This window comes from Semicossyphus pulcher, unplaced genomic scaffold (assembly GCF_022749685.1).
Source record: "Semicossyphus pulcher isolate SPU_LCO1_2020_fin unplaced genomic scaffold, fSemPul1.0.p SCAF_4, whole genome shotgun sequence".
Lineage (NCBI taxonomy): Eukaryota > Metazoa > Chordata > Actinopteri > Labriformes > Labridae > Semicossyphus > Semicossyphus pulcher.
This window is the reverse complement of record NW_027211715.1, coordinates 12,613,001-12,632,649: the sequence shown is the minus strand read 5'-3', so window position 1 is coordinate 12,632,649 and position 19,649 is coordinate 12,613,001. Positions and strand designations below refer to the sequence as shown.

The window sequence follows — 19,649 nt, the reverse complement described above, 5'->3', positions numbered from 1 at the left end:
TTTTTTCCTCTGGGGTTCAGTATCTGATCGAAAGTAAATGTCTTACACTGAAAAGAACATACAACTCTAACAATCAAATAAGCATGATGTCTTACAAAGAGAAAACCAAAATCAGCAGTTGTGAGTTTTTTTGAAAAAATAAAGTTTATTCAAAAGACAAAAGGCTCAAGTCAACAACATGGATGTCTTCTTGTTGCAGTATTTTCAATGATTTTGTCCTTATTTATGGTTTTTATCAAACAACTTCTCTCCAAAAATGTCAGGTGTGAATCTGTTTCAAACACGGGTCAGCATAGCCCCGTGTTTCAGGTCATCTCTGAGCACGGAGGGAGAGTAAGTCCTTTAAGTTCGAGCTTTGGTGAGAGACAGACAAGTTAAGAAAGTAAAACAGAAAAAGGTAAGTAAAAAGAGTACAAAGGAGTTTTGTTATTGTCCTTGTGAAGCCTGGTAGCTCTGTGGCAGGCCTCAGAGTTCACTATGATACAGGCTGACTCAGAGAGCCAGGGGTGGAGCTAAGGGCTTTGTGGTGCCTGGAGGGCGTCTGGGGAAAGTTCTGGGCTGTAAGGTGTGAAGTTTTGTTGGGGGAACTGGGGCGAGATAAAGGGACAACTAGGACACAGGTAAAGTTCAGTCTGCAGCAGAGTAGAAAAGGAAAGGGGATGTTTTTTGGCTCATAGGTGGGCATGGTTGTGTCCCTGACCCGCCTCTCCTCCGTGGTGTCCTCCCTCTCTGTGGCCTTGCCTCTTGTGCTTCCTGTGCTCCCTCCTGCCCTTGTGGTGGTGGCGCCGATGACGGTGGGCTCGTCGGGCTGGTGGAGCAAACAGGGAGGAAGTGAGAGACGGCAAAATAAAGATAGGGCAGGGGCTTATTAAGAAATGAGTCAGAGATAAAACGTAAGATGTAAGAGAGAGATGATAGTATCGTACACAGACAGTAAGTGAGAGGTGAAACCAGGTAAGAGACGAGGGAACAGGGATCAAAATAAGGTCAAAGCCACATGTTCTCTGTAGAAGGTTTAACTGTCTCCACTCTGAGGGAATCTGTTTTATCTCACATTCAGGAGACAGAGCGCCTTCAACAAGAGCACACTGAGCTACAGCCGCCCTCTCACAGCCTCAGTATGAGCTTGTTCCTGGGCTGATCTGCCAAACGAGGCTGCTCTGTCCCTTTCTGCATCTCACCAACAAAGAAGTGTCGTCTGTAATGAATGATAACGGCTCTGTAACTCTGGGCCATAAAAACAACGTTGTCTAAAGATGAAGAGTCGTAAGAAAAATCATTTTAATCACTTTGAACAGAGGCTACATTATTTCAGTGTTTCATCATTACTGTCACACTGTGAGCTGAGAGAAATCAAATACAAGGAGCAGTTTGTTGTATATATATATATATACCAACTCTTTCTACCTCCTCTGAAGTAATCTATTCTGCCCTTTCTGTCAGAGTCTGAGAGAGTCCTTTAAATTATTTTAGGAAAAATTATTTTAAGGCTCAAAGGAGACACAGTGTTTAAAAGTAGCAAAATAAAGGACCAGTACCACTGATTTTAAAATCATAATTGATCTACAATTAGAGGTAGCTTCAATGAAAAACTGTGATGACACTCATTTCACATCATAAATAAAACTTCCATGTGTGGATACGAGAATATTCTCTGAATTAATAATAATGAGAGCAGAGATGGAGAGCTTGAGTCTGCATGATGACAGCAGCTCCTGAGGGCAGTACATGTAGGAGGTTTGTCTTACAGACATATGCTGCTGTGTGTGCTAAAACAAATGTAAATGTGACGATGACCTAACAAATGGAAATACTGCTTTAAGTATTGTTGTCTGCCGTCCTGCTCTGGGAAAATGCTGTCGTGTAAAACTCACATTTTATGCAGATGATTTTTGGCCGGTCCCACTTGCCGTTGGCTCGACATTTAGCAGTGGGCACATGGCGCTGCAGGTAGCCGTCAGCGCACTGATAGCGCACCACAGAGTGGATGTCATAGTGGGAACGCTTTCGACCAATCAGGGAGGCGTTTTCCACAGTGGGCGGGGCTCCGCAAAGCACTGTAGAGACAAGGACAGACACAGCAGGAGACACAATATCAATCAGTTTGCTCATGTGTTTCTTTTCAAATTCAGTTTTGTGATTCGTACATATGAATAAAAAATCAATACAGGAAAATAACTTTGATCTGTTTTCAGCTTCAGGTATTGTTTTATTCAACAGTCACTTCTGATTTAAAGGCATAAATATCTCAAACACCTCTCACAGCACAAACATCAAAATGTGGATTCAGCTCTGCAGGACAGCGTGTCACTCAGTGAGTGGGCAGTTGTCAAAGTAACACAGCGTTTTAGACACATAAAGAGTCGAGGCAGAATGAGAAAAATGTTTACACAAGCTGAGACGGAGAGAGGACTGACCCTCTGGTCAGAGACTGACAGGACGGACGAGCCTAAGGGAGGCACTCAAACAGCTTCACACATTCTTTAACTCTCCTGTCAGAGGGCGTCAGTCTCCCTGTGGAGACAGCAGGTAGATGTGTGGTTACTCTTGGAGTCACTTGACGACAGTCCTCTGGCTGCAGCTCCAGCTCTAACACGCAACAAAATTATTGCAATGTGTTGAGTCGACCTTAAACTGCAATTTCATTCATCATAATTCTTTTACTTGAGACGATCTCTGACTGAACATGAAGGCTGAAAGTTTTCCATTTGTTCTCACCTTTGCAGACTTGAATGATTTGTCGCATTGCAGACGAGCAAAATCAGAATATGTTGAAGTAGAAAACTAAACTAAACTTGGGGCACTGATTTGGCTCAGTTGGTGGAGAGGGCGCCCCATATGCAGAGGCTGCAGTCCTCGACGCACTGATTGCAGGTTCGACTCCCGGTCTGCCGATCATTTGGTGCACGTCACCCCCCACTCTCTATTCTCAACACTTCCTGTTTTTCTTAAGCTGTTTAAAAAAAAAAAAAGTCACTAAACTCAAGTGGAGCTGTGATTTTATGAGAAATGCTTTCAGCAGACAACTCTGCACATTTCTGTTTGTTGTTAGTGAGCATTAGAAGAGATACTATTAATTTCATGTTTTACCTGTTTGCAGCAGGATTACTCAGAAAGTGTTTGGTCAAACATTTTTGCCTGAGTCAGCCAACAGCTTAGTTCATTGAGCGAGCAGCTTTTTGGACGTCTGCTGTGTCCCTGAACACACCTCCCTGTGGAGCGTGTAACTACATGTAGCAGCAATGTCTATTAAATGACCTGACAGGGTCCTGTGGAGGTCTGCGGCTGCTCAGGTGAGCTTGGTGAATCTTCTTCTTTCCTGCTTGTCTGTGACTGGAGAGATTTAAAGATCATCATGCACATCTGCCTGACACATCACCCTCACTGGTCCCTGTGTGACTGATTCAGGTGTTCGATGAGCTCACATGGTGCTTTTATCACCTCATCAGACGTAGGAGCCGCTGCTGAGCAGCCAAACAGATCACATGAGCTGTGAGCTTTAGAGAGCAGGCGGAGAATATACAGCATGGAGCTGACAAACTCCACAGACGAGACATTACATGGGGTTACTCAGAGTGAAGAAGAGGCTGATGGGGAGGAGAAGGGGAGATGAAAAGATGGTGGTGATTGTAACTGATTGCGGTCAGAAGTGGGCTGGATGCTGGGGACTCTGTGTGCACACAATGATAATGGATGGTGAAGTGATAGCAAATAACATAAATACAAAATGTGGACTAAACTAATAAATCTGAACTGCTTCAGCTCATATATTATTCATCATGACCGATCATATTTTGTGTAATAGCTCCAAAACATGTTGCAATACGTATGTTTTTACCTCTGTTCCTATATGATAGTGTTAATTATTCAGTTTATGAGTAGAAATAAAAGTTTAGGAATGGAACTTTTAGCAGTTAAATAAGGACCCAGATCTACAACTTAAAAAGAAGTTTGTAAAACAAGCTCCAGAGAAAGTTTCAGTAAATCAGCCTCCAGTGGCTTCTTGTGTCTCCTGGCTTTTTATACTTCTGTCTTCTTAGCATTGGTCATGAGTAGTTTCCTCTGCCTGCAGACAGTCTTCATCTGATTGAAACAGAACATTTGTCAGAGGAAATGAAGCCTTGATATGAGAGGTACGTGGAGAACCTTTTAAAGATGAGCTGGAGGATGATGGGAGATGGAAGAAGGAGTGCTGGTGAGCAGTAATGAGTGTAAATGTGGACTGAGTGAAGAGGTTCAGTGCTAATGTGTTCCTCTGCAGAGAGCCAGGTATAATGTAAAGTATGACATACCCAGGATGTTCACAATCCTCTGAGGGTCCATGCTGTCACTCTCTGTGCTTTAACAGGATGAGGCTGCAACACTTGTCAGCTGCTTTACATAAAAAGTTTGAAGAACATTTAGTCTCTCTCCTTCACGTTCTGTCTCATGATTGTCCTCAGAGGATTTCAGAATAAAGACCTGACAGCACAGTGCTCCTTTAAGTGTTACAGAGGCCGACTCATCTTCACATCTACATGTTACTGCACATAAACACATCTTTTAAAATTGTTCTTATTTAAATATATATTACAAAATACAAATGTCTATATAATATTACTGCAAATACATATTTTTATTTCTATTAAATTGTTGTGATTGCTTTCTGTTCAGTGTGCCTTTTATTTTTTTCATTTCACTGCACACACCACATGTATGTGATTGATAAAGATTTGGAATTTTGAATCATGAGGGGCATCCAGGAGGGCTCTTATTCAGTGTTTGTTATTTCATCATGTGGGCATCACTGAGTCTGAGAGTGGACAGGACAGGTAGTCAGCATGTAAAAGTGCTTCATAGTGATGGACTTGATCTCTCAGGTGAGATAAGTGAGCGTTAGAACAGACATGGTTTTAGGACAGACCAGAACATTCCATGGTTGCTATGTTTCCATGGTTGCTATGTTTTGTTACCAGGTGCATCATTTTTAAATGATCTTCATTAAACACAAACAAACCTTCAAACTGACAGAAACACACACACACACATTTCAAGCTGCCTTAAGTCAAGATTTGTTGGAAACAGGAAACATCAAACGACGACTTTCTTCATCTGGACCTTCACTTACGACCGACTGCCACTGACCAAAGGACTTTTCACAGCAAATGTAAGATTTGTGCTCTTTCTCAACTCATGTTGTTTCTGAATGTTTTGCCCATGAGATGTTTTGAACCCCCACATTCACATTCACTAATATTAGCAATATTTTAAAGATTAGGTGTAATAATAATTGAAATAAGACTGTGTCTGACTGTTAGTGCCAAGTTTGAATGAAGAATCGTCTGTTTGTTTGACTTGGTTTGTTTTATACAGACTGTTGGAAATCTGCTTTAACTGTTGAACAAACAAGCTTGTTAAGAAAGAGTTCACACATGTAAATAATGTTTTCATAGATTATACATACATTTTTTTCACCACTTGGTGATTTAGCCAACAGTGACCAAGCGGTATTTTACAGGCTATATGTTACTGACTAGCTGAAGTTTCGCTCTGTGAAAGTTGTTCAGCTATGCTAGCTGAAGGCCTTCAAATGAGACTCAGAGCACGTAGGTGTTTGAGGAGCCTTTAATTTCCAATAAATATGAGGACTCAAACACTGCGGTCTGCCAGGCTGAGAGCACCAAACTGGGCCATGTGATGAGGCTGATGGCTGCATCTGTAGACGCCCTGAGAGAGAGGAGCAACATCACCTCCATCAGGCTGATTGGTGGTGAGTGGTGGAGGAGGTCTGTGCTGCCTTTGCACAGCATCTAAGTGCATTTGTGAGAAACCAAACCACTTGTTTGTGCTTTCAAAGAGGTGCTTTCAGGCTCTGTTAGAGGAATTTTCTTTTTATTGTTTTTAAACTAAAGTCCTCTGCCAGGAAAAAGGCTGTACACACATCGGTGAACTTTTTATCCGGCTCTGTCAAGTTGCCTGGCTGACACACAGAAACAAGGCTCAGGGCTCTGATAGTGAAGTGCCAGTGCTGCTTCTGGAGAGACTTATAAGGCCAGACTGAGGGTGGAATATGTTCATTATCAAATGAAGGACAATATGCAGGCCTTCAGGCGTGTAGGAGCTGTAGGGGGGGCTTTGTGCTCTGTGGGTGGAGACGGAGAGCTTATTGTAATTTATTTTATTTTACTTCAGTGTTTCTTTGGCTGGTGAGAGGTGTTGTATTCTCGGACATATCTCATTGTTTCTTTGCACTCAAGTAAAGATGTGACAGTGATCTAGTTTCTCCTGGCACACCTTAATAAAGGGACTTAAACCTCTCCTCTCCTCTCCTCTCCTCTCCCTCCTCCTGGTTGTTCTTACCTGTTCCCTTCTTGCAGACGTAGGGCAGGTTGTAGTTGCAGGGAACATCGTTCCATTTGCCATTCTCATGAGCGATCATAACCACGCAGTCTTCTCCTCCAGCAAAGAAGTTGTCTGGCTGGTTGTCACGCCAGTTTGCATATTGCTGCACACACAAACACACAAAAAATTGAGGAATCAATGTAAAAGGGCAAATAAGAAAACAACTCTTAATGGCAGTGCTGCATGCTGTAGAAATGCTGTCATTATCAGCTGATGAAGCTTTACTGCAAAAAACTACTGATGAAAATCTGAAGATAGACGGTTAAAATATTCCGTTTGAAGTACAAAGAAAAACAAGTTCAAGTCTAAATATCTCTTTTTTCTACAGTTCAGGATGTTTCCAGCTGTGATAAAGAGCACCTATAAACTGACACAGTTTCTCTGGAGCTGTAAACTCCTCTGGGATGGACAGATGACTGAGAGACAAAACACACACAGCTGTTCCTCACCAGGTCCATTTTGTCGGTCCACTGAAAGTCGTCCTCCACTGTGCGATCATTTAACCCGATCCAGGTGTTGTCATGGCTCAGACCTGAGGAAGAGAGATCGCGTAGAGAGATCTAGTAAGAAACAGCACGTAAGAGCATAATTTAAGTCAATCTGTGCCTAAATGCCCACATCTTTTATCCACAGCCCAGTATGTACCACAGGCTGTCTGTTAATAACCCCTGATGACATCATCATGGACAGAGTCACAGAAAACACTGCATGTTTTCACAGCACTGGTAAACTGACCATTACTGTACGTGTAAAATCAGTACAGTGCCCATTAATGTAACATGTTGTTCTTTGAGCCACAGGCTCCACACTGAACAACAGCAGGAACAGCTCTGACATCTTCCCTCTCTGGCCTCAGCTGAGAGATGAACAATAATGTAGTTTGACTGTTTTTATGCAGTGATGAGATTTCTGTTTGTGTGAAAGGAAACATCAGTAATGGTGTTTGGGTTGAACTCATTCATGTGTGGGCATCTATGTACATGGCTGTACAGGCATGTGTGTATCTACTTGCACACGTGATGGAATTTGAATCGTGATGATTAACATCATTAGCAGGCACATTAATCTCCCTAATGGCTCTGATCTCCTTATTGCAGGGGTGGAGACGTCCATTTTCGAGACGATTAAACACATTTTTTGGTAAGGGTGCTTGTGAATAAGAAAGACGGGGATAGATTAAATTCGCTGTCCTGACATCTGTCTGTGACAGAAGGTGGATTTAATATAAGAGTGGCTCTCTGCTGGTGATCTGGCCTTATTACAACACATGTGGCTGTGGAGCACTGCCAGGGGGTGAAAAGCTAAGAACGAGGAGATGAAGGTTTATGAGGCACCAAAGAAACACTGTGTGGATATTAGCATGTTAATGCTGCCTGGCACAGACTAACTGCTCTCTGTGGCCAAATATGTAAGTCCATGATGATGACGCCAGAGGAAGACTTAAAAAAAAAAAACCTGCAGTAAAGCTTATGAGCAGCTGTGTTTCTTACTGCTCTGCTGTGCCAAAATAACTCAGGACAGAATGCTTAAAAGACCAACAAAGACAAATCACATCTTAAAAAATATGATGGTTTCTTAATTGTTCCTGTATCACTATTTCATTGTAACAAATGGGGATTGATTTATTTATACAACCAGTAAAAGCAGCATGTGTTGCACAGAAGAGTGTTCGTGGAAAGATTATAAAAATAGTTCACATTGATTAAATGTGATTCTGACCAGTGACAGTCAGCGGATGTGTCTTGAGTTATATAGCAGTGAAACAGGAAGAGCTGCTGGCTCCAGAAGTATTTTAAAAATCACTTAAATATCCTTTTGAAATTTTCTTGACACAGAAACAAGGAACGTGCATGTGTCATCATTTATTATGATGATAAATGTTTAAGATCTGGCAGCCGGCTCAGATTATTTTAATTTAGTTGGATAGAAATTTATTGTTGTTTTTGTTAAGTTTGTTGTGGTGGATAAATACACATGAACCTCAGCTGATGTTGGTATTAAGAAAATCTTTGTCAAAGTAAAAAGTGTAAAACATCAGCCCAACTCATCAACTCAACTGTTCCTATTGTGTATTACGTTTAGATAAAACACTTAGAAACATTTACAACGTGATCAACATCCACTCACCTCTGATGAAGCTCTGCTCGGCCAGGCTATGGATGCTGGCCAGGTGGCCGCTGTGCTCCCTGCAGTCCTTCTCGGCGTCCTCCCAGGTGTGTCTCCGGCTGAAGTACCTGTAGCAGTGGCCGTGGAACTTCCTCCATCTGTGCTCGCAGCCCTCAGTGTCTGCAGGTGTACAGGGGGATCAGGGAAAAAGACAGTGATTAGTCAATGGAAAATCCACGTGGGAAGAGAAATGTGGGTTTCTGTAATCCACAGCTGACACATGTAACGGAATAAAAGCACAGAACAGGAGGAGGATCGTTTAGAGGTCAGATAGTAACATTAATTTGTATTATTTCTTATTGTATTGTTTGTATTGTTTTGTTTCTTATTGTTCCTTCAGTTTTTTGTGGCCCTCCTCTCTGTCTCCATCCCTTCATCTCTCTGTGTCTTCTCTTTGATTTGACTTTAAACCGACAGAAGGTAGTGACACAGCTCAGTCCAGTAAAAGAGCGTTTTAATCTTTTCCAATGACAACAATCCTTAGAAATAGCTTTCAGTGCACAGCGCTGAATTGCTAATGAAACCCTGTCACAGTCCTGTCAGCAGTCTGCTCTCCCGCCTCCATCCCTCCATCCCTCGCTCCTTTTCTTCCCTCATCTCTCTCATCTTCTGCCCCTCATCTGACTGGGGGTTAGCTTTGTGACTGTGAGCTGTCAGCTAATCCACCCCCAGTGTCCCCTCATCTTTGCCCCCTCTTTTACCCCCTCCCTCCCTCCCTGTAGTGTCTTGATCAGGCAAAAGGCCTCAGCCTCTCCTCCAACAAATCTGAAGCGACACCAGTAAATTGGGTGGTGCAAATTGGGCCATATGGGGCCCTGCTCAGTATGCAGAGACACAGTTTTGGCTGTGGGAAGAAGAGGAGGAGAGGAGTCTGTTATGAAAGCTCTTCTATAATGTAATATGAAATAAGGGCCTTGAAACTTTCTCACTGCATTGAGAGTGTAAGTGCTTCTCATACTCTTCAGCTCTCCTTCATTCACTTTGTTGTTGAGGTTTGGTGCAGTGAAGTGCAATGACACCATTTCACTAAATACAATGAATGCACTGGGTCAAAGCAGAGTGCAGAGCAGACATTTAAGAAACGGTTTGTCTTACTTGTGTATGTGGCTGAGGCACACAGAAATGCAGACTTGGTTGGAGTTACAAACACATTAGTTTTAGTTCAAAATGTTTCAAGTGTCTGTGTTACCTTGACTAACCTGTCCTTGTTTTAAGGGCAGTATGTCAATTTGCGTGTCTGGACATTGAGAGTTAAGTAAAATTCCTTGTATGTGCCCACATACTTTGCCAATTAAACTGATTCTGATTCTGACAAAATAGTCACAGAAACAAAGAGATGTAGAGAGAGGAAAAAAGCAGAGATCAAAAATAAACAGACATGTTTTCTCCTCCTCAGATCTCCAATCCAGTCTCTGCTGATTTATTTTCCCACTCACTGACAGAGGCTCAAAGTCTGACATCAAATCAACCTCTTCAAATATTTAGACACTATTCAAGCCGTCCTCTTCTTCCTGTCTGTCTCCCTCCCTCCCTCTCCCTCACCCTCTCTCTCTCTCTCTCTCTCTCTCTATCTATGCAGCTCATTAACTCTGTATCTTCTGGTCTCATTAACATTACTAACCACATATCTTCCCGGGAGTTCTTGTGCTCTCTTGTCTTGTAGGTTCCTGGGGATCGTTGCTGCAGACCACCTGCTGCTGTGGACCTGCTCGACTGCAACAACTACTAACATCAGTCTTCCCCATAGTATCATTATTGTTGCTGCTAATGCTAATAGTAGACCTGTTGACTTCAACTGTTACAATTACGATTACCTCAGCCTTTATCATTACTCTGCTTCTCGCGCTAATTTATTATTTGCTAATATTTACACTCATGTACCACTGTTATTGGCATTGTAACCATAAGTATGTATTACCTGTTGTTGTTGTTCATGTAACAAGGACAAATATTGTTGTTGTTGTAACAAGAACATATATTGTTGTTGCTCTCTTTGCCTGTCTCTATCCTGCATCTCCTTCTATCCCATTTTTCGGCCCATCCAGTCGAGGCAGACGGCTGTTCAACATGAGTCTGGTTCTGCTCGAGGTTTCTGCCTGTTAAAAGAAGTTTTTCCTTGTCAATGTGCCAAATGTTGCTAAGTGCTACTCATGGTGATTCATGTTGGGCCTCTCTTTAAATAATATAACAAAGAGTTGGTCTAGACCTGCTCTTTCTGTAAAGTGTCTCGAGATAACTTCGGTTATGATTTGGTGCTATACAAATAAAATTTGATTGATTGTGTTTCCTCTGTCAGACAGAGAGAGAGAGAGAGAGAGGTAGGTGGTGTGTTTCAGCAATTAATATCCCCACAGACTTTAGTGAGCAGCAGTTAGGAAATACAAGCCAAACACTTGCAGCTGACTGATTGGGTCGTTTATCCACATCAGCAAGTGAACATCCTAATCGTGTGATTGTCACCGTCAGGTGTAATGGATGTTACAGAGCTACATGAATGACTGATGTCAGTCAGAAGGCTCATTCTGAATAATCAGCACACAGATGTGTCTCTGCAGGTCGATGCTGATGGAGGAGGTCAAAGTGAGGGCAGCACAGGCTTTACAGTAAACAGGCAAAAAGCTGCTCCAGTTTATTTTAATGGACACAGTTTGTTATTAGTGTAAGGTGAGGACAGCAAACACAATCAACATTGTCTGTGGAGAATGACAGTTGCTTCAGGAATCAGGCATCTTGAATGAGAACACATCACTCCCTCATCCCTCAGCCTGCCAGTGAGGATGGAGAAGTGGAAAGTGTTGAACACAGCAGCACATAGAGAGAGTGATGGTGTTTGAAAAGCCTCTGCCAGGCTTTGTAACTGCATCATGCTTGTGTGTATGTGCACTGCGTGTGTTTGTGTCTTTATCTGTTCAGGAGACCAATATGGTCAAGGTAAACCAAGAATCTTCAGCTCCTGTTATTTATAATTAGAACACATGAAACTGAACTCGTGGCCTCTAAAGACCTGTAGGATGCACAAACAGGAATTTTGTGCTGAGCTTTGTGAAGAGTCGCCTGTTTCCCACGCAGCAGCGGTGCAGAGCACAGAAGCAATAAGGCAAAGTGAGTGACTGTGGATTGGATCATTGTTGTTATCAAGCTGGTTGTTTCGTCACTACCCCGCTGTAGTTTTACTGCCTGGAGTCGTAGTGATAGACTATCTACGCTGCTGCTGGACAAACAGAGAGGAACAAATATTTTGATATTTGGGAAGGTACACAGGTAGGTTATGTTTGTTTAAATATGTGGCAAATACTGTATCAGTATGGGACCAAGGTAGATAAACCAAGATATGTGTGTTTGTGCCTTACTTCTATTTCTATGTGGACTTGAAAAGAGAGTTCTTGAAAAAGTGATGACATTTTGCAGAGCTGTTTCACATACGAGGTACATCACATGTAACAACAAATGCATATTTGTGGCCATTTAAAGGTATGTTTGCTTGAAGATCTCCAACTTTAAAGCTCTGACATCCACACAGCCTCTGTAAAACAGCAGATGCAGCCTGTGCAGACACTCAGAGATACATACACAAACACACTCAGAGTGTGACAAAACTTCCCACAGAGCACCAGAGCTGAGAGGCACAAAAAGATGTGAGAAGTGCAGGAAGTGACAGCAGAGAGGGAGAGAGAGGGAGACACATGAAACAGAGGTGTGTTCTGTAGTGGAAGTTGCAAATCCTCTCTTACATTATGAGTTTTTCTCTCTATAAAGACGAAAGGAAACAAGACATGGAGCGAGTGATGGATTTAAGACTGACTGGAGGAAAGAAGCTGACGAGAAGAAAGCAGCTGATGCTTCCTCCGTCACTTTTCCCTTCAGTCAGGCTGAGAAAGATTTGGTTTGTGCCTCCACTGATCAGGCAGCGAGCCGAGAGAACCGCAGGACGGCTCCACAATCAGTCTCAGAGCTGAGACCAGAGAGACACAACTGACTGATGTCTCTGTTACTCTAAACACAACTGTCTTTTCTGCTTAACAAACATACACTCATTACTGATATACAGTGCTACAGTGCTGACTATTACAATAAAATAAATGCTGCAGAAAACTTTTTTATACTTATTTATAAAAAATAAAGATTTATTAAGCTACAGATAAAATCAGTCTGGATGTACCCAGCATCCAAGGCTCAGCTCATAATGCATACGCCTGAACACACGCTCAAGAATACACAGTAAATGAGGCACACAGAGCTGGACAGTTTTTGACAGAGAGAGAGCGATTGGATGACATTTAAATGGATGGAAGCCTCAGTGGAACAAATGAGTTAATTTACAGCATGAGATCATGTTTAAATGGCAGAACGACGCCTGTTGTCAATTACTTTTCACAGCTGCAACATTTGTTTCTGTGAACGCAGAGCTGCAAGAGATAAAAGCAATAAGAAAACAGAGACTTCAGATTTACACAATCAGACCCGCTGCTCCATAAGGCAGCAACTCTGCAGGAAAGGAAACATACACACAGCTACAATACATGTTCAATGAGATTGTGTGTGTGTTTGTGTGTGTGTGTGTGTGTGTGGGTGTGTGTGTGTGTGTGTGTGTGTGTGTGTGTGTGTGTGTGTGTGTGAGATAGAGAAATGAGTGGAGGAAAAAAAGCAGCACTTACAAATGCATACACTGTATTTGTTTTTGATGAAAGATCTGCACCACAGGAGGGGTCTGAATATTAAAGACAACAGGGAAATGACCAAAGTCAAACTTGCTGTGGTGAAAGATCAATAAAGCGCAGCTAAGATTAAAAGAGCATATTCACTTTAATACATTTACCCTCAAGAAGCAGATTTTTACATATAGATCAGAGTGAAGCAGCAGAAGCCCAAATATCCTCATTTTAAAATGGCTCCAGTTACAGAATGACGCATTTCCCATAATGCCAATGGGATCTAATCTTTACACCAGCAGTTGGTTTTCTTCAGTGTTGTTTTGACATGTCGGCCATGTTTTATGTAACATGCAGTTTGTTAACAGCCTTCTTCCCGGTCACCTTATCACAAGGGATGAGAGATCAAACCAGCTGGACACAGGTGTTGTATAAACCTGATACATTATTCTTAAGGGTCTCTCTCTCTGTCTCTCTCTCACCCTCCTCGTCCTTCTTTGTCTCATCCCCTTTTTCTTTTATTGGCTTGTTCATCATGTATTTTTGCCATCTTCTGAACATTTCTCTCTTCATGAAACATTTGTTCCTCCATCGTTCTACTTCCTTCTCCTCTTTCTTCCCTTTCCACTCTCTTCCTCCACCCAAAGCACATTCAATAGTTGCAATGTTCTTGTGCGCTGTGTTACCTTTCTCACAGGTAGCTCCTCCATAGCTGGGCAGACAAAGACAGACAAAGGAGTTGATCTCATCGATGCAGGTTCCTCCATTCTGGCACGGATTATATTGGCAGTCGTCAATGTCTGAGAGAGAGGGAGAGGGGGCGAGTCAGATTAGATATAAACACAGATTAGATACAAACACACTGTTACTGAACAAAACCCTGAGAGATCGAACTTTTGGAGAGATTAGAGGTGTTTCTGAGGAAGTTAGAATTAAAGCAAAAATGATTGAACTTCATCAGTGAGCGGTTTGGGATGCACTGAAGCTCATGATGGTAACTGCAATGTGTTTGCAGGACGTGCTGCAGTTCTGTTGTCAAACCTGAGCTGCCGGAGCGAGGGATGGGGAACAAGGGGAGGTGGAAGGTAGAAAGAGAGAGACATAGAGATGATAGGGAGGAAGAGATTCTGTTAAACAACGACAACAACACAGCACACACTGATGAAACCGCTGTCTTGCTGGGAGCTACTAATATGTGGTAGAGACCAAACCACTGAAACCAGTCAGAAGATATCTCTCTATTTAGAAAACAAGTCTAAATGTCGTCCATATTGAACACATGCACACACACACACATATTTTGCAGAGGCAGGTGAGAGATCTCATTGTGGTGAAAAATGGTAACTGTATTTCTCTGGCTGATTAAAAACTGCAGCTTGTATCCAACAACTGAGTGAGTCCCCGGGCTTTGGCAAGGGGTCATGGGAGGGGAGGTGAGGGTGAGCAGGAAATAAAAACAAAGCAGGGGGAGAAAGACAGGAGTGATATGATGCTGTGATTTTGGGAAGTTGCCAGGTTTCAGGGTTGGATTGGAGCGGCTTTGCAGGCAGACAGTGTTTGGGGCCGAAGAGTCTGTTTGGATAAAACAGCGTGACAGCTTCACTGTTGGCACCCCGCTTTGAGCTGGCTGATATTAAAGGCTGAAATAGCGGCAGGAAGTAGAGATCCAGCATATCTCTGCGTGTCCATGTTTATGATTCAGTCTGTTAGTCTGACTTATGATGGGGAGGAGAAATAAAACTGAAATAAAAAACAACAAAAAAACAAAGCCGGGATACCAAAGAGAGTCCCACACATCCAACGCCACAGAAAATAAACAAGGAGTGATAATTCTGTTTCAGATAAACGACATTAAAGTCGAGCTGAAACAGCATTTCGAGAGTATCTAGCTTCCGTATCGTGACGTATTTCCGAGTGAAACAGGACATGCAGGCGGGACATATCATTAGAGGGATTTGATTTGATCATTGAGAAGTAGATAGGTAGCTAACTGATCGAGCGTTCTTTGTGCTCTGCGGCTAAATTTGCAGATTGTTTGGTTGAAATTGTCTGGTGCTAACTTACGTAAGCACGCATGAAATTTAGTTTTACCGGAAGAAAAAATGATCGGATTTTGATATAAGAATATGAAGAAATTAATTTTCTGTATTTTTTTTGGCCTATATTGTCAAATAGATGCACAATATTATAATTTCACCTCAACTTTAAGATGCTGATGTCATTTTTTAAAGGGGCAGCAACAGCGAAGTCTTGATCATGTTTTAGCTTGAAAAGGAACCAACTGACTTTATTCAGGAAGCTGTTAACTTGTCACAAGGAGTGTTACATGTGACAGTGAAAACAGTTGCATTAAGTCTCTTGTGGCTCTGAAGGGGGGTTTACAAAAACACCTGTCAAAGTGATGTTATCAGGGCTCTCAGCATGAGTTTGAGATTTTTTTTAACAGGAAGTCTGCATAACCAACTAGAGATGTTGTTGTGTTGCATTATGGGAATTGAAAGAACATGTTTGGAGCTTTATTCACACTAGACACTAAAGGTCCGGATATCCTAGCCCTTTGTTAATGGCTCAACTAGTTTGGAGATATTTAACCCAATAATAACATCAGTACCATCAGACACAAGGTAAACGACTGCAGGATTAATAATCAGGGGCAGGTGTGTAACGAGCACAAGTGCTGATAATCAAGGGACCAGGAGACACATGAGAGCAGGGACTGCAGTGACCATAGTTATTAAGCCAGGTTAGAAGAGAGGCAGCTCTGTGATACTGAGAACTCGGCTCAGCTTACCTGACTTACTCATGAATCCTCGTACAGCCCTCAGGTGAGGAACAAACAGTACCTTTAACTATAAAGATGATAAAGCTTATAGCTCCACAAATGAACTGTCTGGACTGATATATTGTCTGCTGGCTATGATACGAGCTTATTGCAGATATAGTGTCTGCAAACAGATAACAACAGATTGCAGAACAGATGTGCCAATAGTTGTTTGGTGGATACAATTGTTTTAAAATACCTCAGAGTACTGCTGATAAAAAATGCTACTCTGAACATATCCTAGTCCCACTTTAATAAATTAAAATTAAATTAAGATCGTTATAGTTTTAATATTACTTTTTGTTTATGTTTTGGTTTTTTGTACAAAAAAGGACGATAGGTCAACATGGCACAATCACCATCCAAACAGTGGCAGTATTGGTTATGCATTTGACAGCACTGAGGAAAGCTAGAAAGAGAACCTTGGATTAAGATTGATTTCTGTGGCGATGGCTGTTCTCATGTATAAATATAAATGTACAACAACATGATCATATGTACCCGTCTCAAACTCACAAATAACCTGAGCTGAGAAAACAAACATTACTCTTTCAGGCAATAAATGTGTCAAAATCTGAACATTAAAGGTCGAACATCCAACATTGAGATAACAACAAGCTAAACATTTTGATGAGGGTGAACTGAAACACTGCTGATTTGATTAAATATTTACTATATAGTACTATAAACACTGCATACCATATGTCTGGGACAACATTTGGTTCCTCAGCATCTCTCAGACTCAGCTGTCCTCACCTCGACTCCAACAGAGCGATGAGGACCAGAGCGCAGCGAGCCTTCACGCTCAAACTCTGCTCAGTGTCCACTCTGCCCAACTGGCTTAATGAGAGAGCCATCCAGCCTAACAGTGTGTGTGTGTGTGTGTGTGTGTGTGTGTGTGTGTGTGTGTGTGTGTGTGCGCATGTGCGTGCGTGTGTTTGTTTGTGACACTGTATTTGTGCATTTATATGTGTGTGTCCATGGCTCTCTGGCTCACTCCCCAGTACAACAGAATCGGGCCTGGGCTCTAGCACGGTCTCCGGGGAGTGGAGGAGAGCAGAGCTCCACTTATCTGCTGGGACAGAATCAACCAGGAGAGGCAGCAAAGGGATGTTAAAAGTTTATGTTGTTAACAAACTTTTCTAATGTGTTTCACCATTGACTAAAAAATACAATGTGTGGAAGGTTTGATTGCTGATTCTCTTGCTGCCTCTCTGTGTGTATTTCAAGGATAGCTGGCCTGTGTGAGGACAGAGGATGGGGAAATGGAGAGAGAGGAATATGAGGGAGGATAGTGAGAGAGCAAACAGACAAACCGAGGGTGGTGTTGGTTGACAGAATATCTGCAGGCTCACTGCAGGCGTGTGTCAAAACCAGGGTGTGAATAATTGAAAAGGGACAGAGAAAGAGACAGAGAGCTCTGGGTCAGTCTTTTCCCTTTTGGGATTATTTGTCCGTTCAATATATCAGATTACATTTCTATTACCTGTGTACCTGACCAGAGCTCAGCTCCACATCCTGCCCATCGTCCCCCAAAGACTGTTGTCCTTCTGTCCCCTCTATGACTTTGCCTCCTCTGGAGGGTCTTTGACTTCTTTACAACAGAGAGATTTATACTTTAAAGTCTCTCACCAGCCACAGTGTTTGTGAATGTTCAGGCTAAATAAAAAGTAAACAGCTCTTTCACCATTCAAACTTCACTCAGTCATTTCAGAGAGCCGAGCACTGGCAGCATTAAAACATGGCTTATAATTTTACTGGTCGAGTAACTTGGCCATAAAAAGTGCTGCATGGTAACAATGACAGAATGTCTCATCATATAGCTTTCTGCTGCCATCCACACAATAATAGGCAAATCCAATAATAGCCAGGAATAGCTGGCTGTGTTCCTGAGGATTTAAGAAGCTTCTTCTTCTTTCGATCAAAGATTTTCACTTTAAATCACACGTCAGGACTCAGAGTGAGAAGAAGAGAGTCCTGAGAGGTGTGTGGATAAATAAAAATCCCATACGAGACACAAATGACATCATAAAAGCTCAGCTCAAGAGATTGAAGCTGTTGGATCTTAAAGCACAGATTCCTGTTATTAAGGTGTCAAACGAGCAGCATGAGGCATGATGGGAGATTTATCTGAGCCGAAACATCAAAATCATCCTGTAAGTTACAACAAGAGAGGATCAATACATTCTGACATGGCACCAGTGATGATGAAGATCGTCTACAACTGATGTAATAAAGATCCTCAGTGGTCCAGTGAAGGCTTTATAAGCAGCATTTTTACTGAAAATGTCATTTTGTCAACCATTACACGTCTGATCAATTCTAACTAAGAATTCTTTTTGAACTGATTTGAATATTTAATGTTGTCGAGAAATACTGAGGAATACTGAAGTTTCAACACCTCTTAAGATATTATTGAAACTTGTGTTCAGTGGTTTAACAACTTGCTATGTGGGTATGTCCGTGCAGTATTACATCACTGTGCTTTGTGGTTACGGATGCACACCCAACCACATCTATCAGTGATGGAGAGAGGGAGGAGAACCACATGACGCCATGTGTGTCCTCTCTCACATCTGTGCTCGTTGTTGGGATCTTTTTAAATGTCCTCCATTCAACTCCACTTTTAAATTCACATCAAATGAAAGAAATTTCAAACATGAAGCATTTGAAATATTTTTCAGTTGGCATTTTGGACTTTGACACAAAAATAGCAGCAATTTCCTCTTTAGAAGTCTTAAGTTTATTCTGAGTGTGATTTTAAGGGATTGTTTCTGTGTTTTGAAGCCAGAGTGCAGAGGAGAGAGAAAAAAGATGCCAGCTGCCCATTCTGAATGTCAATACTAACAGATACATGTATTGAGTTAAAGATTGCAGCCTTTTTCCTGTCAACATAATGAGTGTTTGAAAAACACCGGGAGCAGTGGAATTCAGTTCCACGTCTGACTTTTAAATCTTGTTTCTCAGAGCTTTTTAACATTTGAGTTAAACTTCTGAAGGAGTGAGAGTCCTGTTTCTGTGAACGTCTCAGACGTAATCGCTTCAGCAGATTGTGAATAACCTCGTCAAACAGAGTTTCATTAAGTGAGAAGATGAAGAGGACAGCAACAATGAAACAAGTTAAAGAGATAAAAAGTGTTACAGAGAGAAAGAAAGACGATAATGAGGAAAAGAACATTCAGACGAGAATGAAGGAGAGAGTTGATTAATAAGAATTAAAGAAATGATTGTTCACACATTTAGAGTGTCCCTGTGAATACATGTATCAGTCTCTCATTATATGATATATATATATATATTATCCATTGTCTTGTGTTGGTGGCAGACGCAGGCATTTGAAAGTAATTTTGTCCTAACAGCAGGAAAAGCATTTTTCTATGCAGACTAAAAACCAGAGGAACAGATCAAACATCAGTCTGATCAATTACACAGAGAACCTTTGAACCAGTAAATGCCAACCAGAGACTCCACATCTCACAGGGTGCTATGGAGGGCAAGAAGGGACAATGTTAATGTGATGCAGGGAGACTTTTTTGTTAGCTACATGGAAGAAAATGCAAATTCATGCAAACATACTCCCAATCAGTCTTTCTGTGACACACTCTCGCCCCAGACGCAATTACATCTTGGAG

The 19,649-nt window shown here is 41.9% G+C and overlaps 1 protein-coding gene across 1 annotated transcript in view; it reads right to left on the bottom strand.

Annotated features, from left to right (window-relative positions):
* Positions 1-221: 221 nt before the first annotated feature.
* LOC138607112 (neurocan core protein-like) overlaps positions 222-19,649 on the bottom strand; it is a 54,752-nt gene continuing 35,324 nt past the window's right edge. The window contains exons 10-15 of the mRNA XM_069679669.1: positions 13,883-13,996; positions 8,509-8,667; positions 6,831-6,913; positions 6,340-6,484; positions 1,875-2,057; positions 222-808 (exon numbers count right to left, since the gene is read on the bottom strand). Coding sequence (XP_069535770.1) covers positions 672-808; positions 1,875-2,057; positions 6,340-6,484; positions 6,831-6,913; positions 8,509-8,667; positions 13,883-13,996 — 821 coding nt within the window. The 3' untranslated portion in view covers positions 222-671. The remainder of the gene's footprint in view (positions 809-1,874; positions 2,058-6,339; positions 6,485-6,830; positions 6,914-8,508; positions 8,668-13,882; positions 13,997-19,649) is intronic.